Source organism: Meles meles, chromosome 13 (assembly GCF_922984935.1).
Source record: "Meles meles chromosome 13, mMelMel3.1 paternal haplotype, whole genome shotgun sequence".
NCBI lineage: Eukaryota > Metazoa > Chordata > Mammalia > Carnivora > Mustelidae > Meles > Meles meles.
The window spans coordinates 59,990,899-60,013,185 of NC_060078.1; the positions used below are offsets into that span (position 1 = coordinate 59,990,899).

The window sequence follows — 22,287 nt, forward strand, 5'->3', positions numbered from 1 at the left end:
AGAGGAAAAAAACATCCACAACACTTAACAAGAGCTCTCACAGAACGGACAAGTCTTCAGATTGGACTGTGCACCATTACCAAGGAAATGGTGACAGCATTGGGGCACTTCGGCCTAAGATGTTAAAAAGACGATGTAATGAACAGCTGGAGATTTCTGAGGCACAATTGAATGACACAGGAAGCCCAACCGCTGGCCACCCTCACTGAGGGCAGCTGCCGGGCTCGGGTTTGCTTCTGCAAATCTCGTCCCTCGCCCTCGACCAGGCGGCTGTCGCCAGCTGCCGCAGAGTCCGCAGCGGCCCGCGCCTGTCCGCCCCCGCGTGCCTGCTAAGGCCGACGCGGCCCGGATGCAACTGTGCGCTCCCCCCCAACCCCAACTGCGCACGTGACGGGGGGGGGGGGGCAGTTTTCCTATCCCCCTCCCCCTTCTCGAAACCCCGCCTTCTCCTAAGAGGCTGCGGCTTTCTATTGCTCCACTACTGAAATGACAGCCGTGTCAGCCAGTCAGAGTGCGAACCTTCAAGTAAGGCCCGCCCCTTGCTGGTCCTCAGGTTCCTTCCCGCTCACACAGGAGTCACTTCCGAAGAGAGAGAACCGCCATGAAGAGAGAAGGGGGTGCCGCCCAACTCTGCTCCGACAGCCTCCCCGAGTCCCAGCAGCAAGACGGCAACCACGCACCCAACTTCTCCAGCCACAGCTCATGCCGCCGTCGCCAGCGGCGCCGACATGACAAGGCGCTGCATGCCCGCTAGGCCAGGTTTCCCCTCATCCCCAGCCCCGGGGTCGTCGCCCCCGCGCTGCCATCTGAGACCCGGTAGTACCGCCCCTGCTGCAGCGGGAAAGAGAACAAAGAGTCCTGGGGACAGGTACCGTGCAGAGGGCGGGAGAAGGGGCCGGGTCGCGGGGGCAAGGGTATGAGGGAGGACTGCGGACGCCCGCTCTTTCAGTTCCCGCCATCCTCCGCGAGCTCAGGCCTTTGCGTTCCGGGGCCTGGCAAACCCCTGCCCCGCCTCCGCGCGGGGGCTTCTGGGACTTCGAGTTTCCTTTTCTGTAGTTGGGACGCAGTTCTTCGTCTAGTGACCACAGCCGGGGTGGCTACAGAGAACCCGCTTTAGGTAGACCGTGATTTTTGTCCTTCACGATAGCTGGACCCGGGCCCTACCTGCTTAGTGCATATTTAGATGGTTTTTTGTACGTTGCAGTCTACTGATCATAGTAGCTTAACAGTATAAATCTTTTCTAAATTGTGGGTGAAATTATGTACGATGTGACGAGGAAAATCCTTCCACCAGTTACTTTATAGTCCAGTGTGCACGATAATTGATACTTATAGCATGCAGATTTGGAATGTGATTTTAAGAGGCTAGGTTTTTTGTGAAGATTTTGTGGGAGCTATGTAATAAGATGGGGAGTTTTGACATCCTCTGACAATAAAACATGTTTAAATTCTCTACGCACTTGGTACTGTCTTTTTTAAGTTTTAAAAAGCTTGTAACTTAAGTTTAACAGTAAGTTTATCTTCTAATGTCGTGGTACAGGTCCACAATCCCTTATCTCAATTGTGAAAGCCAAAATGGTATGAAAATCAACTTAAGTTTGGCACCACCTCTGACTTGGCAGCCAAACCTGACTAGAACTAATGGAAGGCTGTATATGGGCTTTATCGCCTTAAGTGGGAGTATTTGTAAGCGATGCTGAAGAAACACTGGTGTGTTTGCTTTTGGGGTGCAGTGTCAGACCCCACTGGGGGGCTTTATGTAATGCATCCAAATTACCCCCTTTCTAAAATCCAGTAACTTCAAATTTCAAAAACACATTTGACCCCAGAAGTTTCAGATAAGGGCTTGTGAGCTGTTAAAATTTTTTAAAAGGTAGTTACAAATAACTAATGCCCATTTCTGTGCATATGAAATTAGAGAACGGTTCCTACTTGAAAGTTACATTCATGGTTATTTTACAGATTCCTTGTATGTTTTACCCAAAACCATTTTTCCCTCTGGTGTATTACTTGAAAAGGAGCCTGGGATCTAATATTTTAGGAAAGATGTAATGTTAACTTAGTAATTAATGTAAAGGCATATATAGTATTGTTTGGAATTAGCTGCTGCTTAATCCTTTCTCATCTCTTTCCTCGACCAGTAACGAAGGGCATCATCCTTTCCCGATTTGCAGAACCTCTGGCATTTCTTCGTTTATTCTGTGGAATTAATTTTTTATGTTTTAGGAAATCAAATGCATAAATTCTTCCTTAGTCTGTCACTCATATTCATTTCATAACCAGTTAGCTTTTTGCCAACACTTCACAAACGTGGACTTTCAGCAAACTATTAAAGAAGGATGTTGGTCTTCTAACGTGACCTGTGAAACGTACAAGGGACATGGATTGTTCAAGTTTTCTCTGAGCATTCCGACCTCATAGTGAATAAATGTTTAGGGAAACTGGTAGTGTTTTGCTTCTCTTTCAGTAAAATGAGTACATTTTAGCAGAATTTTGCCGGAAGTTGATTTTTCGCTCTATATATGATGACATTCCTCTTTATGCAGCTGACAAATAATTCTAAATACATCAATCCAAATACAAATTCTGGTAATGGTTCACTTTGTGTTACTGTGCAGAAAGGTGCAGAAATCCTTAAAAACTAAAACAATTTGGTTTTGGTAATTGTTCACATTCTTACTTTTCTCTTGTGTTTTCCTCAATGTGTTATTTTTGTTATTTTGTTAATATCCTAAGAATTTTTAGGTAAAACACAAGGTTTTGGAACATTAGTTGTGATGACTCATTCTAATTTCTGCTGTTACGTAGATTAACGTTTTATACTTTAGTATATAAAGAAGGTAGTATCAGCTTGGCACTTGATCCTTTCTGCCTTTTGGCCAGCATGCCCTTCAACTCAGCTCCCTCCCCATCTGGGCCCAATAACTGATACTGCCATGCTACCATCTACTCTTGTTATGAGTCTTTTCAGGTTTTACTCAGTTTTTATCATTTCCATTATTCATTCAGCAAACATCTATTGAGCATTATTTTGTACCAGTCACTGGAGATACCAAGCAATAGGATCAGATCCCTTCATGGAGCAGTAAACTTTTCTTAGGAGGCACACTGTCAATTCCCTGGATCCGTATTCCAACAATCTTACATTTTAGTACTATAGTTTATATAAACCTCAGTTGTGCATTTATAAGGTTGCTCCTAAAGGAAATGGTAAATCATATTGAAAATGGAAGTTTTTTATAATCAGCTTAGCAAAGCATTATTGCTATTGTCAGAATCAGAACTTGATTAAACCAGGTAATGAGATCCGATCTGTATTCTATAAATCTAGTATTCTCCCCTTAATCTGAATTATTGAGGTTTTAATGTTTGCTTATGTGATACTATATTAGTTATGCTTTTATTTTCAGGAAGCAGTCGATTATAGATTTCTTCAAACCAGCTTCAAAACAAGGTATGTATACTATTGATGCATTTTTTACAGGATCTTTTGAAGAGGGAGATGGATTCAATTTTTAAATTTCTCTAAGCTCTTATTTGATTAAGCAGAATGTTCAAATTGAAAAGAAAATGAAGATGCAGTGTTTCTAACAAACATAAGTTCTAAACATCATGAAGAAACTTTTTGCTGTTATTCTTACATTTAAAATATTCGTCAATAATGTTCATATTGTGTACTATTTTAATTTTCTAATACAGTAAAATTTGATAAATAGAGCCATATGAGTTTACAAGATGTAGCAAAAGGGAGCATTATAAAAGTAAGGTTATTAAATAAACCATGTCTTAATCCCCCCCGTAAAATGTGTGTCATTATCTAAATACTGATTTGAAAATTTTTGTGATGACTTAGTATTTTTATTAATTTATATAATTGTACAAAATGTAATAGTTTGTTATTTTTAATAACATGCAATTTGTGTTTTAATTGACTATTTAGACAGACATATGTTGGATTCTCCACAAAAATCAGACATCAAATATGGAGGAAGTGGATTGTCCATCACTGGGACAGAGCAGTTTGAAAGGAAACTATCTTCACCAAAAAAATCTAAACCCAAAAGGATGCCATCAGAAAAGAGCACTATTTTACAGGCTTTCATGAAAGGTGTTAAAGAGCACCATAAAGATCGTGGTATGCATGAGTCACGTCGGCCCTGTGTGTCAATAGCCACCAAATATCCAAAGGCAGTTACAGAAGTCTATGTTCCTCCATACTGCTTGTCAAAGGAGATGAAGGCACTGAAGAAAAAACATCGATCTCCAGAGAGAAGGAAGTCACTGTTCATTCATGAAAATAGCAGGGAGAAGAATGATAGAGATCGAGACAAGACCAATACAGATTCCAAAAAGCAGGCCACCGTGACAGAAACTGACATCTTCAAGAACAGCTCTAGAAGTCTTAGCAGCAGGAGCAGTCTATCCAGGCACCACCCAGGAGAAAGTCCACTGGGGGCTAAATTCCAGTTGTCACTAGCTTCTTATTGCAGAGAAAGAGAACTAAAGAAGTTGAGAAGGGAGCAAATGGAGCAGAGAATTAACTCAGAAAATTCTTTCTCAGAAGCAAGCAACCTTTCCTTAAAATCATCTAGTATAGAAAGAAAATGTAAATCAAGGCAGGAACAAAGTAAACAGAATGACGTCACACCTGGAAAGAGTAATCTTTCAAACCTGGTATGTGTAATAATTACTGAATCAGCTTGGCTACTACTTTAATTTAGCATGCTAAATCTAAAAATATTTAATAACTGTTAACATCATATTGGTATCTTTTGTTAAGGAAATACTGATACACAGTTTGTTTAAAACCTAATTTCATTATGTTTCCTCCAACTGTCCATAGAACTTAGTAGTGTTTCTTACCCTTAATTTTTTCAGACCATGAACAAAGACCTTTCTTAAGAAAGTAAGCATTCTTTTTTTAGGCAAGTACCATCATTTTTAAATTAGGCTGTGCTGAAGGAAGATACTTAAGGAATGGAAAATCTAAAATAGGAGGAAATGTTTTAGAACAGCGGTTCTCAAAATGTGGTCCCTAAACTAACCACATCAGCATCACCTGGGAACTTAGAAATGCAAAATCTCGGGCCCCACCCCAGACTCACTGAACCAGAAATTGGAGGTAAGACCAGCAATCTGCAATTAATAAAGCTTCCAGATGATTCTGATGTACTTTAAAGTTTTGAGAATCTTGGTTTAGATTATATATAAGTCCTAAATAATTTTGAGAATGGGTCTTAGACAACTTAGATGATAATACTTAGAAAGCTATCCGAATACATACTAACTTCATCATATTCTCCCTTGAGAATAGACCAAACCTAGATAAACATAAAAGCTGATTCTCTCCCCTAGAAAGATAAATACTCTGTTTCAGAGAACTTCTCTACATACAGAGCCAAAAAAGGAAGTTCAGATATCAAGAAAGGGCTGTGTTGATACGGTGCTATAAGATTTTAAAACCAGATAGACCAAAACAGTAAACGAAACTATGATATTTGAGGAGGGAATGGAGAGTGTTGCCATGCATATTGCTAGAAAATGTCTTTGTAAACTCTGTGGTTGATTTACAAGGAGTTTGGTGTCTTTACCAATGAGATTTGCTAATAATCATTAGTAACATTTTTTTTTTTTTTTTAAGATTTTATTTATTTGACAGAGATCACAAGTAGGCAGAGAGGCAGGCAGAGAGAGAGAGAGGGAGAAGCAGGCTTCCTGCTGAGCAGAGAGCCTGATGTAGGGCCCGATCCCAGGACACTGGGATCATGACCTGAGCTGAAAGCAGAGGCTTTAACCCACTGAGTCACCCAGGCACCCCACATTTGGTCCATTCTTACAAGATTGCAGTGTTTGCTTGTACATCAGTATTTGAACTGAAGTATGGAAGAGTTCATTATGTCCATTATTTTTAGAGATTTTTTTTATTTGAGAGAGAATACAAGCAGGGTGAGGGGGCTAGGCAGACTCCCCTCAGAGGGGAGCCTGATGCAGGGCTCCATCCCAGGGCCTTGAGATCTTGACCTGAGCCGAAGTCAGAGGCTTAACTAACTCAGCCACCAAGACGCCCCTGAGTTATTTACCTTAATTGGCAAATATTAGGCTTACTATTTTTTTATCAAAATGATACAGTGTTTTAATACTAATCCTGAGTTAATATAAAGCTCTAAATTTGCATTATGAAAACTGGCTTTTATTTTTATGACATTTTTACATTTTTATCATATAAATGCCTTTCATTTTTATAAAACTTAAGAGTTTAAAGTGTCTTTTTAAAAATATTTTATTTATTAGAGAGCACAAGCAGAGAGGGGCAGAGGAAGAGGGAGAAGCAGACTCCCCACTGAGCAGGGAGCCCCATGTGGGGCTCGACCCCAGGACCTTGGAATCACTACCTGAGCTGAAGGCAGCTGCTTAACCAACTGAGCCACCCAGGTGCCCCTAAAATGTCTTACTATAGAAGTTTGAATTTACCTCCAAATAAAAGTACTGCTTTATTTATTTTGGTCTAGAAATCTGTGTTTAAATGTTATAAAGAAAAGTTCACATCCTTTACTGGTTCCAATTCCTAATTAATTTTTTCTCATTTTGCTGATAGGAAAATGGACATTTCTCAAGGAAAAGATCCTCTTCTGATTCATGGGAACCTGCTTCAGGTAGAATCAAAATTAATTTATTAATTTATATATAAAACTGTATCTCAGTGGCATTTTTATAAAGCAGATTTGTTTAAATACACAATTTCCTTCCTAGAGGGAAATTGTGAATGTCTGAGATTAGTTAAGAGTTTGGTTAAATTATATTTAAAAAGACTAGTCCCTGAATTAGTATGCATAACCTGTGGTTTTTCTTGACTTTTTTGCCCCTTTCAAGAGTTCCTAGCAACATGTTTCTCATTTTGGTATTCAATGTTCTGCTACTGAATTTTGGCTACAGTAAGAAGCATAATCTTATATTATTGGAACTGTGGATGAGGTCTTGGTATTATAAGATGCCTTGTATAAGGTTGAAACTGTTATCATTCACAACAACATCCAAATATTTCTAATATTTCAAGTACAAAGATAAATTTTTTTTTAAAGATTTTTATTTATTTATTTAACAGATAGAGATCACAAGTAGACAGAGAGGCAGGCAGAGAGAGAGAGAGGAGGAAGCAGGCTCCCTGCTGAGCAGAGAGCCCGATGTGCAAAGATAAACTTTTTAATATCAAATTTCAAGGACACCTACATAGTATTAATTTGTAATTTTACTATCTATTAGTTGAGGAAATACATAGTAATAAATAGCTACTGTTAATTCAGTAATTCTTAAAGTATCTTTATCTTTTCTTTTTTTTTTATCTTTATCTTTTCTTAACTAGAAAATAGAACAGTGTAAAGTCAAACATTGCAGAAATTTGTAATACAGAAAATGAAAGGCTTCCAGAAAAAACAACTGTTAATAGTCTGGTTTAATAGATTTTTTTTCTGCCATGATTGCAGACTTTGAAAAATGGATTTTACAAATTCCCACGCTGAGTAAGATACAGTGAACATAACAACAATAGCTAACATTTACTGAACAGCTACTGTGTGCCATGCCCTGTTCTGTGCGCTTTTAATTCATTTGATCTTCACATCATCATAAGATGATTACTTTTAAAGAAGAAAAAACAAAGGTACAGAGAGAGACAGATGTGACTCCTTATTCTTCAGGTTTCATGTAAAACTCTATATTTTATATATTTTAGAGGTGCATTGCATTTTGACCAGGTGATCTAAAGTGTTAATATAAAGGTTTAGCCAGGACAGAAACCATAGTTTACCATCATAAAGAGAGCTTCTAGATACAAGAATGAATTTGAAGTTTTATGTGGTTTTTAAATTTTTTATTTAATTTTTACAGTGTTGATTTTAGTGATTAAATTTCATTGACTTTTGACATTTTGAAGTACAAGAACAATAATTTCTCAGCCATGAGATTGTTCTGTACTCACTGTATTACACATTTATAGTAAAAAGTGATCAATTTGCAGTGAGGTGAATGGAATAACAAAATATTTTTAGTATAAAATATTTCGCTCTTCTAGTATAAAGGGCTGCTAGTCGTGGTGTTGCAACCAAGCTCTTCAGCTTGCTTTTTCTTTCTCTAGTAATGACAGATAAAAATTCTATTTAGTTCATAGATTTGCAGATTTCGTCAGTGGTGACTGTAATGTAGTTTTATTTACACAGTTCCACATACTGCAGTTTTTGAACAGTACTTGAAAAAGATGCTTTCTGGGCACCTGGATGGCTCAGTCAGTTAAGCATGTATCTGCCTTTGGCTCAAGTCATGATCCTGGAGTCCCAGGATCAAGTCCACGTCGGACTCCATGCTTAGTGTGGAGTTGGCTTCTCCCCCGACTCTCCCCTCCATCGTGCTTTCTCTCTCTCAAATAAATAAAATCTTTTAAAAAAAAAGATGTTTTCTGCATGTTTTCATAAGTCGATTTAAGAAACCTCTTATATTTTATTTATAACCTTCATTTATGTTTTTATTTCTGGTATTTTGCATGTTTCATAATCATTTTAAGTTATGGTATTATACTTTTTAATAAATACACATTTATGCTGCATTCACTGTCAACAGAATATAAAGGACATAAGGGACTTTTTCACTGGATAACCTGAAGAATGCTTATCTTTATCTGATAGCGAATAGATCTTAATAATCCAAATATACTGTCTTGTTCATATTTCTGCTATTATACTTCTCAGTTGTGATGTACATAATAACACACAAGTTAGAAGATTTCAGGAATATTGATAAAATCATTTAGCTCTTTAGTCTTCCAGAATCCTGTCCTTGGGCTGCATTCTGAGGTCTAAATTAATCCATCCCTTGTTTATTCTATAATTTATCAGTAACCAATCCCCTATTCATGAACAGTTGGATTTTTGCTTTTTTTCTGATTACAAATTCAACCTGTCTTGTCTGTTTTATATATTTTTTTTTCTTAAGATTTTATTTATTTGACAGACAGAGATCACAAGTAGGCAGAGAGGCAAGCAGAGAGAAAGGGGGAAGCAGGCTCCCTGCTGAGCAGAGAGTCCGATGTGGGGCTCCATCCCAGGACCCTGAGATCATGACCTGAGCCGAAGGCAGAGGTTTAACCCACTGAGCCACCAAGGCGCCCCTATTTGTTTTGTATATTAACAGATATTTGAAATGTTCTTTTTTTTTTTTTTTTTTTAAGATTTTATGTATTTATTTGACAGAGATCACAAGTAGGCAGAGAGGCAGGCAGAGAGAGTGAGAGGGAAGCAGGCTCCCCGCTGAGCAGAGAGCCCGATGTGGGACTCGATCCCAGGACCCTGAGATCATGACCTGAGCCGAAGACAGCGGCTTAAACCACTGAGCCACCCAGGCGCCCTATTTGAAATGTTCTTAAACAGTCTGCAGTTTGTACAGGCAGTGCCGAAAGAATCATGTAGTAAACCTACTGCTTTAGAGAGCTTGCAAAAGGGGAGCTTACTTACAGTACCAGTTCAACCTCCTCTAATTCCAGATGTCAGAAGCTTTTTAGTAAGCTGATTTTTCCTAAACTTTGCTCATAAACAGTTTTTCTCTCCTCCTGTTCCAGAACTGAAGACCTGAACAAATCAGAAATTCCTCAACAAATCAGAAATTTCTCATTTCTAGCTATATATAAATTAACTTCTCTAGGAAATGGAACAGAACTCAAGCTGGCAGCTCTGTAGCTATATTTTTTGAAATCCTAAACTTAAAATAATCAGTGTAAATCCACCCCAAGTCTTTTTCTTAATTAGTTGATTTCTCATCTTACACTATAAAGGACCCCTATCCTTTTTTTATAAGACATTTAACCCTAGCAAAGTGAGTGGACATAGAATGATTTCTTCAGGTAAAAGGAGCTACCTGTAGAAAAATGGAGATCGGGCGCCTGTGTGGCTCAGTGAGTTAAACCTCTGCCTTTGGCTCAGGTCATGATCTCAGGGTTCTGGGATCGAGTCCCATATCGGGCTCTCTGCTCAGCAGTGAGCCTGCTTCCCCTCTCTCTCTGCCTGTCTCTCTGTCTACTTGTGATCTCTCTCTCTGTCAGGTAAGTAAATAAAATCTTTAAGAAGATAAAAAAGAAAAATGGAGATAGAGACATTTGTTTATTGATTTTTTTCATGTTTATAAATGGAATTTTTCAGATTATGTACTGATCAAGCTATAAAAAGTTTCTTACCTCTTGAGTTATTTTATTGTTGTCTTAATCAAATTGTTGAGGATTTGAGGACATATGCCCTTATGCAGAGAGAAACTTGATTTGGGGAATACTGATTATATAAATAGTAATCTTTAGTGATTAATGGGTTTTAATTAATGATATGTCACATTTTTAAACACAATAAGAAACGTTTTAAACCTGGTTAACTCAAATACACGTGGTTTATTAAAGTTCTCTTGGATGGACTCCTAAACCTAGGTGGCTTAAAACAGTGGAAATACATTTTCTCATGGTTCTAGAAGCTAGAAATCCAAAATTAAGGTTATCAGCAGAACAATTCAAGGAGAGAATCCTTCCTTGCCTCTTCTAGCTTTTGGTGTTTGCCTACAATTCTTGGCATTCTTTGACTTTTAGATACATCACTCCTGTCACATGTCACATGGTCCCTTTTACCTGTGTATGTGTTTGGGGTTTTCTTTGTTTTTGTTTTTTTAAGATTTTATTTATTTATATTTGAGAGAGAACATACAAGCGGTTGGGGGGCAGATGGAGAGAAAGAAGCAGATTTCCCACTGAGCAGGGAATCCAACTTGGGGCTCAATTCCAGGACCCAGAAATCATGACCTGGGCTGAAGGCAGATGTTTAACCAACTAAGCCACTCAGGCACCCCTTCCCTGTGTGTTTTCACTTCATCTTCCTTCTTCAGTTCTATCTCCATGTCCAAATTTACCCTTTTGAAGGAAGCCAAAGAGGAAGGTACTTAGGTTCAACTAAAATGCCAGCCTGCTCCACTCAGAGAAGTATGTTTTGTGAGAACCAATGGAAAGGAGCCTGGGTTGCTGTAGTACATTCCCTGTGAATTCATGACATGATAGTGTGAAAAAGATAAAAGACCTCAAGACTGCAAATTTCCCCTTCTAAGGACAACAGTCATACCTGGATTAGGACCCACCTTAATGACTTTTATTTTAACTTAACTACCCCTGTAAAGACCCTATTTCTTATTAAAGTCACATTCTGAGATCCTGGGAGTTAGGACTTCAACATATCACCTTTTTATTTTTTCTTAAAGATTTTATTTATTTGACAGACACAGTGAGAGGGAACACAAGCAGGGGGAGTTGGAGAGGGAGAAGCAGGCTTCCGGCCGAGCAGGGAGCCTGATGTGGAACTTGATCCTAGGACCCTGGGATCATGACCTGAGCTGAAGGCAGATGCTTAACAACTGAGCCACCCAGGCGTCCCTCAACATATCATCTTGGGAGCCACAATTCCACCACAACTTATAACACAGCTAATGACTAGAAGGGTACACAGGAAGGAATAAACAATTAAACACTGGGGAGAAAGACTGGATTTTTATTTTAACTGAGAAAATATGTCTGCCTTTAGCTAGTTATCGTATATATATTTTATAGATATATAGTATATTTATTTTATAGATATATATTTTAAGATGCTATAAATTTAGATGTAGAAGTATTACATTTCTGGAATCAGCTAGTCCTTGATCTAAGAAAGAATATATGAACTTTGAGGGAGTTGTCTTCCATGATAATGGATATGCAGCTTTTGTGTTTCGGGGAGCAATACCTTGAATTTTGTTTGGGTAGTAAACTTTTAATAGCTTTAGAATGAAAATGGGCATTATCATTAGCTTTAAATTTGGACGCCAGTATTTTATTAGTTAATATATAATAGTATTAACTCTTTTTCCTTATGCCACATATATTGAATGATCTCAGCCTAAACTTTTACAATTTAAGCGTTTTGTCAGAGTATTCTAGACACTCACTAAACTTTACTATGATAGGAAAATTTACTATGCACTAATCTGGCAAAAATTAAATTTTAGCAGGGTCTAAGCAGAATAAGTTCCCTGACAAAAGAAAAAGGAACTCTGTGGACTCAGATCTGAAAAGCACAAGAGAATCTATAATGCCAAAAGTAAAGGAGTCCTTCCTTGAGAAGCGTCCTGACGGACCACATCAGAGAGAGAAGTTTATAAAACATATTGCACTGAAGACACCTGGGGATGTATTGCGCTTGGAAGATATATCCAAGGAACCTAATGAAGAAATTGATCGCTCCTCTGGAGGCTTGGCACCTTCAAATTCCGGCCACCATTCTTCCAGGAATAGTGACCAAATCCGTGTGGCAAGTACCAAAGAGACTAAGATGCAGAAACCCTACATATCTTTACCTCAGGAAAAGTCTGCAGTTAAAAAAGCTAGCAGCCTTCAGAAAAATAAAACTGCTAGCTCTGTGGCATCAAAGGATACAAAACTTATACCTTTACTTTCCCATGTTCCAAGTGCTGGTTCCTCCCGGGTACCATTAAATGCTAAAAATTGCACTCTTCCAGTTCCTAAAAAAGAAAAAGAGCGTTCCTCATCTAAAGAATGTTCTGGGCATTCTGCAGAGTCCTCCAGACACAAGGAACACAAAGCAAAGACTGATAAAGCTGATTCTAATGTATCTTCAGGGAAAATTTCTGGGGGATCTTTGCGTTCAGAATATGGCACTCCTACAAAGTCTCCCCCTCCTTCTTTGGAAGTTGTGCCAGTGCCATGTACCCCAAGCCCTACAGCACCTTCAGATAAAGCCCCTTCAGATAAAGAGAGTTCAGGAAATTCCAATGCAGGTAGCAATGCACTGAAAAGAAAACTAAGGGGTGATTTTGATAGTGATGAAGAAAGTTTAGGTTACAACCTAGACAGTGACGAGGAAGAGGAAACATTAAAATCACTGGAAGAAATAATGGCTTTGAACTTCAATCAGACTCCTGCAACTACAGGAAAGCCTCCTGCTCTTTCCAAGGGGCTTAGATCTCAGTCATCAGATTATACAGTAAGTAGTTCTGTGACATTTATCTTTACCTGAAGAGGGAAAGTTGGATTGATGAGTGAAAGAGGGATAAATTGCTAGAAATGTTTGAAAACAGTATCTGTTAAGATTCATTATTGGACTGAAACTGGTATAGTTCTTGTTTGGTTAATGGGTTTCCCATATCTTTAGTTTTATTACTGTAAATCAGTGGTCTCCAAACTTTTTTGATCACAAACACTTCTATTAGTAAAAAAATTTTAAGCATGTACTCCAATATATATGTATACTTATAGATTATATACATGTACCACTATACTACTGTGTACTTTCTAAAGCATATGCAAAAACAGAATTTAAAAGGAAGAAGAAAAAAGTATTTTCCTATAGAAGTTATATAGAAGTTACTATAGACTAAGTTCTACTGGAGTTTCTATAGAAGTTCCATATAAATAGAAGTTCTATTATTTTCTTCCTGCACCCCAATGGATCACCTTGCACACCCCCTGCTTTGGAGACCACTGCTGTAAATGAAGGTAGAGTGTAGAAATGTTGTTAATTGTGGTGTGCAATTTTATTTATAAAGTGCTTCATTCTATCTTGGGAATAAGCTGGATTAAATTTCTAATGTGACTGTAAAATTTGGTGGGGAAGGTGTTAATATTCCATGGTAACACCTAAAAATTAGTTTGATTACATTAAAATAGAATTTAAAAATAAAGACATGGTAGCCATGGAGCCGTTGGGTGTTTACAGTCAGTTCCTAAGGCTGGCAGGGTTTTATAATTAGTTCCTTTCCTAATAAATGGTAGAATCAAATTGCCTGCAGTACAAAATACTAGATTTAAAGCATGATGGTGAAAATTCTGTAAGAACGGTATCCTCCTGGCCTAGGTTTTTGAAATAGAAAATATTCTTTTAGTACTCTGAATAACTTAAAACATCCCAATTCTTGTACTAATATATGTTATAAAGTATCCCTAAATTTTCTTCTTGTTTTAGGAACATGTTCATAGTGGTACATATACAAATACTTTAGAACGTCTTGTGAAGGAGATGGAAGACACTCAAAGGTCAGCATCATGACTACCTTGCTAAATTAATCATACTGCTTGTTTGTGTGGTTGGTTGGCTTTTTAATTTTCCTTTAAGGATTATGAGAAATTAGCGTGCATTTTATGCCAATACTACTATAACAGTTTTACTATCAACTTTGTTAAAAATAAAGTATTCTTCTTCACAGGCCGGGTCAGAAGATCAGGTTTTTATGGTTTACTGTATTACTGTAATAATACAAATTCCTTTCTGCTTACCAGAATCAGAATCTAACTGGTAGCTGAAATTCTTGATCAAAAGTATGGGCAGAATTTTTTGTGTGTATTTTTTTATTGTGATAAAATATATAGAATTTAATTCACCATTCTAATCCTCCTTAACTGTGCAGTTCACTGGCATTACATCCATTCAGGTTGTACAACCATCACCACCATCCATCTTCAGAACTTTATTCTGCTTCCCTCACTGAAATTCCATACTCATTAAATAATAACTTCCCATCCTCCTCTTCCCCCAGCCCTTGGCAGCCACCCTTCTACTTTCTGTCTCTATGAAATTAACTGTTCTAGGTACCTCATATAAATGAAATCATACAGTATTCATTCATTTATATTTGCTTATTTCACTTAGCATAGTGTCTTCAAGGTTTGTCCATTTCGTAGCATGTGTCAGAATTTCCTTCCTTCCTTTTTTTTTTTTTTAAGATTTTGTTTATTTATTTGACAGATAGAGATCACAAGTAGGCAGAGAGAAGCAGACAGAGAGAGAGGAAGAAGCAGGCTCCCCACTGAGCAGAGAGCCCCATGCAGGGCTCGATCCCAGGACCCTGAGATGACCTGAGCTAAAGGCAGAGGCTTTAACCCACTGAGCCACCCAGGTGCCTCAAGAATTTCCTTCCTTCTTGAGGCTGAATAATACTCTAGTGTATGTATATGCCACATTTTATTTAACCATTTATCCTTGGATGGACACTTGGGTGGCTTCTGTTTTTTGGCTGTTGGAAGTATTGCTGCTGTGAACATGGGTGTACAAATATCTCTTTAAGTCCTCACTCAGTTCTTAGGGGTTGGGTATATACCCAGAAGTGGAATTGCTGGATCATACAATGATTCTGTACATAATTTTGAGGAACTGCTATACTGTTTTCCATAGTGGCTGCACCATTTTACATTCCCATGAGCAGTGCACAAGGATTCTAGATTTTCCACATCCTCACCAACACTTGATATTTTCTGGTTTTTTGATGATAGCCATCCTAACGAGTATGAAGTGGTACCTCATTATAGTTTTCATTTTTACTTTCCTAATAACTAATGATATTGAGCATCTTTTCATGTCCTATTGGCCATTTTTGTAGCTTCTTTGGAGACGTGTCTGTTCAGCTCCTTTGCCCATTTTTTTAAAGATTTTATTGCTTTATTTGAGAGAGAGAGAGCAAGCACGAGAGAGGGAGGGGGCACAGAAGAAGAAGCAGGCTCCCTGCTGTGGGGCTCAGTCCCAGGACTCCAGGATCATGACCCTGAACCAAAGACAGACATAATCAACTGAGCCATACAGGTGCCCCTTGCCCATTTTTTAATTGAGTTGTTTGGGGTTTTTTGTTTGCATAGAATTTTTTTTAAACATTCTTATGTTCATGTATTCCAATACATGGTTTTTTCTATATGAAGTTACTTTTTTTTAAAAGATTTTATTTATTTATTTGGCAGAGAAAGAGATCACAAGTGGGGGGGGGAGCAGGCTCCCTGCTGAGCAGAGAGCCCTACGTGGGGCTCAGCGCCAGGACCTTGAGACCATGACCTGAGCCGAAGGCAGAGGCCACCCAGGCACCCCTATATCAAGTTACTCTTAAGGAAGAAGTTTAGAATTATGTTTCTCTTTCAGTCTCTGGCTCTCTCTGTCTCACACACACACAGAAATCAAAAAGCTTGAGGATCATAATGGACCTAATAAAATTTGTGTCATTCGTTGTAAACTGCTTTTGCTAATGAGGGGGAAGGTATCTTCCTTATTTAAGGAATATCCTCAAAACTAGCCTACAGAACTTCACTTAAAGCTCAACTGACTTTGGGCTCCGGAGTGGCTCAGTTGCTTAAGTGTCTGGCTTTGGTCTAGGTCATGATCTCGGGTCCTGGGATTAGATCGGGCCCCACATTGGGCTCCTCTGAGCAGGGAGTCTCCTGGTCCCTTTCCCTCTGCCATTCCCCTTGCTTGTGCTCTCTCGCCCTCAAATAAGTAATAAAATCTTTAAAAAGGCGGTGGGGGGGGGGCACCTGGGTGGCTCAGTGGGTTAAAGCCTCTGCCTGCAGTTCAGGTCATGATCCCAGGGTCCTGGGATCGAGCCCCGAATCGGGCTCTCTGCTCGGTGGGGGGCCTGCTTCCTCCTCTCTCTCTCTCTCTCTCTCTCTCTGCCTGCCTCTCTGCCTACTTGTGATTTCTGTCTGTCAAATAAATAAGTAAAACCTTAAAAAAAAAAATCCCTCATCTGACTTGAAGTTGGTATATATGTGTCTCAAACTTGATAGATGAGTTAGCTAACTATAGGAAATACAATTAGTCAGAAGTGTTCACCTTTCTAAAGTTAGAGAAATTGTCTCTGTTGTAAAATTCTTTAAACATTTCATGAATTTATGTGATTTGTAATGTCAGATCGAAGTTGTTTATTTGAAGTGAACATTGCACAGACCAGAGGCAGAGATGCTAGTTTGATCTGAGTATTGACTTTTTTCTGTATTGGTAGAGCAGTACATTTACTTGTCACTTACTGTTGTATTATACTCATCTACTGTGGGGCTGGAGCTAGGAATAAGGACCTTGGTTAGAATAATTTAATCTTGGCAAGCAGTGTAAGCAAGGACTCAGAGCTAGACTCTCTGGCTTTGAATCCCAGCTCCTTGCATTGGGAGCTTGAGCAAGTTAGCATTCCTAATGTCTGTTTCCTCGTGTAAAATGGGTAATAATAAACTACCACATGGGGTTCTTGTGAGGGTTGAAAGATTTAATACATAAAGTTCTCAGTATAGTGCCTGTCCCTTAGTAAGGGCTCAGTGTTAGGTACTGTGATGATAATGAGGATGACAATGATAATGACTACTGCTGCTAGAAAGCCTAATTAACATTATCAGTTTGTTGGTCTACTTGAAGTCAAATGAGCATTAAAGATTCAAGGGGATAATAAAATTATTCTTTGCCATTTTTCCTTCCCCTTTCTCTAAATGATTTGGATTTCATTCTTGAAGTCCTAGCTATAAAGAGATATTCAAGTCTTCTGTGTGAAGGAACACTATTCTAATACCATACCGGTAGCTGGGTAAAAAACCTGTTATACATCACGATGTTTGGAAAGATATAATTTGACCTTTAGTGCAACAAAGTTTGTCATATAACAAGGTACTTATTAATAATAAGAGGTTGGGTTCAGGGGGGTTGTTTTGGGGTTTTTTGGTGCTGCTTTTAGACAAACTAAAGATTGTTTTTAGAGTAAACCATTTTCTGCAATATTCTTTGAATTCTCAGGCTAGATGAACTGCAGAAGCAACTACAGGAAGACATAAGGCAAGGCCGAGGTATTAAATCCCCCATCAGAATTGGAGATCAAGACAGTACAGATGATGAGGATGGCCTCTTAGAAGAGCACAGGTACAGCATTTTTCATAATGTATTTCCTATTAAGTTTATATATCTTAATTTTGTTCTTGTGAAATAAATGAACCACTGATGGTTATGTACTTAATGAGTAATCTGTGATGGTTTTCTAATCCATCTATGATGGATTTCAAGGACAAATGTTAAGGCCAAGATACATATTTTTTCTCCTGGTTATTATTTCTTTTCACATAGACCCATTTAGCGGCTTTGGATTAACTACTAGCAAACAGTGGGAGGAACAAAACACATGTTCTCACTCTAGTCTTCTTATCTGAGGTTAACATTGGTCCTAAGAAAAGGCTTTAAACACAGAACCGCATGCAATGTAACTATTTGGTATTCAATAACTTTTTTTATTCCAGGGAATTTCTAAAGAAATTTTCGGTTACAATTGATGCTATTCCTGATCATCACCCAGGTGAAGAAATATTTAATTTCCTCAATTCCGGAAAAATTTTCAATCAATATACCTTGGATTTAAGAGACTCTGGTTTTATAGGACAGAGCGCTGTAGAAAAGCTTATTCTTAAGTAAGTAGAAAAACAGAAAAACACTTTACTTTTTCCTATATAAAAATTACCCTTAAAGTTTCTAACTGACATACTCTTCTAAAAGGTTAATTTCTGTTATGACCTATCCAGTTTTTAAATCCTTCTTATTACTATTGCTTTTTGTGTTTATTATTTAATTAGAGGCAGCAGTGTAAGATAGTCGCTTGGCATATATGCTTTTATTAGTTAGGATTAAGATCAGCATTTAGTAACAGCAACTGTCAAAATAATAGGGGCTTAAAACAAGAAGTATATTTCTTTCTTGATTCGGAGGTAGGAAGTCCAGGGCTGCTATTTCACCATATAATCTTTCTTCTCCACCATCCAGCCCTTTACATTCAAATTCCCAGAAATCCCACATATTTCTGCTTATGGTTAGTTGGGTAGAACTTAGTCAACATGACCACACCTGTTAAAGGAAGGCTTGGAAATGGTTTTTATTTCAGGCAGAGCTAAAAGTCAGCCACTCGGTTGCCAACAGGAAAGCCAAGAATAGATCTTGGGATGGGCAACTAACAGTCTGTACCACAGTGCCCAAGTTGTTCTAATTTCTCTCAGTGCACGATATCTCAGATCCAGAGAGATCACATTAATTCTGGTGCTGAGTTTTATAGAAGTACAAACCCAAGTTGGCAAAAGCAGACAGTGCCCTGAGACTTAATAGGTGTCTTCTCAACACTGCCAGCTAATGTAAATTTATCCACCAGATAAATCTGGAGACAAGCCAACAGAGTGGATCAGCTTTAGGCCATCACTTGAATTTCCTTTTTGAGTAACCCATCCATATTGGAGTAGAGTCTGCTTCCAGGGTCTGAGGATGGTGTGCTTGCTCATTTCCCTGATTATGTCAGATGTGGTGGTAGATGTTTCTTACCCTGAAAGTACAGTCATTGATTTCACTTTATTTTTTCAGATCAGGAAAAACAGATCAGATTTTTTTGACAACACAAGGCTTTCTTACCTCTGCTTATCACTACGTCCAGTGTCCTGTACCTGTGTTAAAGTGGTTATTTCGGGTAAGAGAAATGTTTGGGGAGTATAGTTGTTTCCTACTGCATTTCCTAGTCAAAGACAAATTTAAAATACCATATTTCCACATGACTAAAGAGAAAAAACAGCACATCAAACCCATGATTTCAGTGGGTTAAAATGAGGCAAAAAGAGTCCCCGTGAAGAGATTATAAAGGGAATGCTAATGTAGATCGTGTGCAGGGTAGTAATGTTAATTGTGCCTAAGACATTTCATCCCACTGGTAAATCACTATCATGGTTAGTTTTAGAAGAGTTCTTCTCATTCTTTACATTACCTCTTTTTTTGGAAGGGGAAGAGGAGGGAAAGGAGGCTTTGTGGGGTTTTTAAAAAATTTTTTCTCCCAATTTTATGGAGACTGTTGCATATTTATTTTTAGGATTTGACTTGTATACTCATATTTTCCCATTTGTGTATGTGTGTATGTGTGTGTATCTGCAACCCAATACTTCTTTTCCCCAATAATGTTTAATTTTAAAATCACTTAATTATCTAAATTTTTATATTATCTGCATGGTAACTTCTTAATTGTCAGTGGTAACAAAAAATATGACTATTAAAAATATGGATATTGTATGAACTGAAAAGTGGGAAAAACATAAGAATTTTCTATTCTGGGCCTTAAGATAGCATTTCAAACAATCTCATATTTGGTAAGAACTAGGTATTCCAGTATAGCCTTTTATTCATTTTTTTCGTATTGCTGGCATTTTTTGAGTGCCAGCTCTGCCAGGTACTGGAGAGAACAGCAATGAAAAAAATCCACATTTCTGATCTCATGAAAGCCACGTTCCAGTACTATAGGGGGAGAGTAAGTGGGTGTATGTGTGAATGCATGTTTAGAGATATAGTGTTAGATGGTGAGTGCTAGGAAGAAATATTAGGCTAGGGTGAGTACAGAAAAGTATCAAAAAAGCTTACTTTTTGATTTTTAGATATATATATCTAAAGATATAGATATTTTTAGATATATCTTTTAGATATATATATCTAAAAATCAAATTATCACATATATATACATATATATATATGATAATTAATGATGAGGGCCTTACTGGTCAGGTGAGGTCTGAGTAAAGATCTGAGAAGAAAGTAATGGAGTTAGCCTTGCCGCTATGTGGTAAAAGTGCACTCTGGGCAGAGAAAATAGCAGGTGGTGCAGACTGGGGGGCAGGAGCGTTTACTTCCAGTGGTTAGGAGCTCACTATTTTGACCCCAGTAAATTTTTTTTTAAACAGTCCTAATGAAATCAAAACTAGCCTCCCTGTGGTTTTTATATAGTAGTACTAATTATCTTTTCTAGAGCTTCCCAGAATGTGCTGCATCTAACAGTCCTTCATTTATTTTAAATCAGCTTCATGACCCTCATCTCCCCCCAATACTAAACTTTCTCCAGTCACTAAATATCTAGTCCCTTTATTGATCATCTTTCTGAATGACCTTTAGCTCCTAAAGCATTTCCCCCAGAAATGGACATAAGCTCCAGATAAGGTCTTTCAAATAGCAGTTTCCAGTGAGACTCTTTCCCTTCTACCCACTGACATATTTCTGTTAACTGCAGTTCCAAACATCTGCTATCATGCCAGAACTTTGTTATTCTCTAACTCTGTAATATCTCTTAAACTTATTAGTAAGACTTTGCATCTATCCGTATTAATTTTTGTCTTGTTGATGTGGGTCCTCATTATAGCCTTTAAAACCCTGATTATAACCTATAAGCATACTTTTGTTTAAGTGGTTTTTAATACTTTATGTATTTATTATTGAAAAACAACTAATAATCAAACATTAGTCACTTTTTCTGTGTAAAACACTTTGTCTCATCTTTCCTTTTCAATTCCAAGTCCCTTTTTCATAATGGACAGATAGGCCAACTTGTAACTATTTTTCTTTTTTACAGAGTATTTCAGAATTTATTTTAATGCTGTGGTTCTAATGTTGTTGTTTTTTTTTAACCCTTCTTACCCAGAGAATACAAAACACTAATTCAGAAGGATATGTACATCCCAGTGTATATTGCAGCATTATTTACAGTAACCAAATTGTGGAAGCAGCCCAGGTGTCCATCCATAGATGAGTGGATAAAAGAGATGGGCACGCACACATGTGCGCACGTACAAAGGAATATTATTCAACCATAAAAAAGGAATGAAATCTATGGTCCTTACATTTTTGTTAATTGTTAAAATGTAATTAGAATATTTGCATTTTCCTGAGTTTATGAGTGTAAAACTAGAAGCACACTTTTTTTTTTAGAGTAGAATGATGCTTTAATAGATGACTATTTCAGTTCACCTGTTATTTTTTTTTTTTTAGAAGCGCACTTTACTACTTTTTAAAAACTTTCTCAAAAGCAATTCATGTTTGACTGTGAAAATTTCAAGTAAAATGGCTTAATGCCATCCCAGTTTCCAGGGATTATTAAATTTTCAATTGTTCTCTTCATGTACATAGATTACTGTATGACAATATAAATAGAATGTGGGTTTTGTGACTTATTTCAGATAACAAATTATATTCGTGTCAGTATAAATATGTTGTCACCTTTTTTAATGGTTTTATAATATTCTCTTGTCGTGTTATACTGCTTTATTTAACCCAGTTGCAATTGATAGACATGAGATTGTTGTATACACCTCTTTACACATTTATTTAATTATCTCCAAGTACAGGGTTGCCCACCTTAGAATTCATTACTGCCTAAAAAAGATTGTTACCAAAATTTGTCCTGTTTCCAACATGTCTTTGAATGGTGCTGCCCCCTAGTGGCAAAACATAACACAAACGTTATACCTGAGTTTTGGACACAGGCTGATTTTGAAAATCACACAAACATACAAATGATGCAAGTACAAACATACAATGATACAAATATGCAGAGTTTGTGTTATTCTCCCTTACACTTTAGATTTAAATGTACTATAATCATAATCTACAGCTCCAAAGCAAAAGGGAAACAAATATTTTCCCCTGCAAA

General features: G+C 37.6%; 1 protein-coding gene across 3 annotated transcripts in view; it reads left to right on the forward strand.

The window, feature by feature from the left end:
* Positions 1-584: 584 nt before the first annotated feature.
* SLF2 (SMC5-SMC6 complex localization factor 2) overlaps positions 585-22,287 on the forward strand; it is a 54,161-nt gene continuing 32,458 nt past the window's right edge. For all 3 annotated transcript variants that reach the window (XR_006821249.1, XR_006821250.1, XM_046027306.1), the window contains exons 1-9: positions 585-868; positions 3,411-3,454; positions 3,941-4,674; positions 6,596-6,653; positions 12,055-13,049; positions 14,028-14,098; positions 17,598-17,720; positions 18,092-18,259; positions 19,194-19,296. Coding sequence is in view for 1 of the 3 variants with exons in the window: in XM_046027306.1 (XP_045883262.1) it covers positions 729-868; positions 3,411-3,454; positions 3,941-4,674; positions 6,596-6,653; positions 12,055-13,049; positions 14,028-14,098; positions 17,598-17,720; positions 18,092-18,259; positions 19,194-19,296 (2,436 nt within the window). In the remaining 2 variants the exon portion in view is untranslated. The remainder of the gene's footprint in view (positions 869-3,410; positions 3,455-3,940; positions 4,675-6,595; positions 6,654-12,054; positions 13,050-14,027; positions 14,099-17,597; positions 17,721-18,091; positions 18,260-19,193; positions 19,297-22,287) is intronic.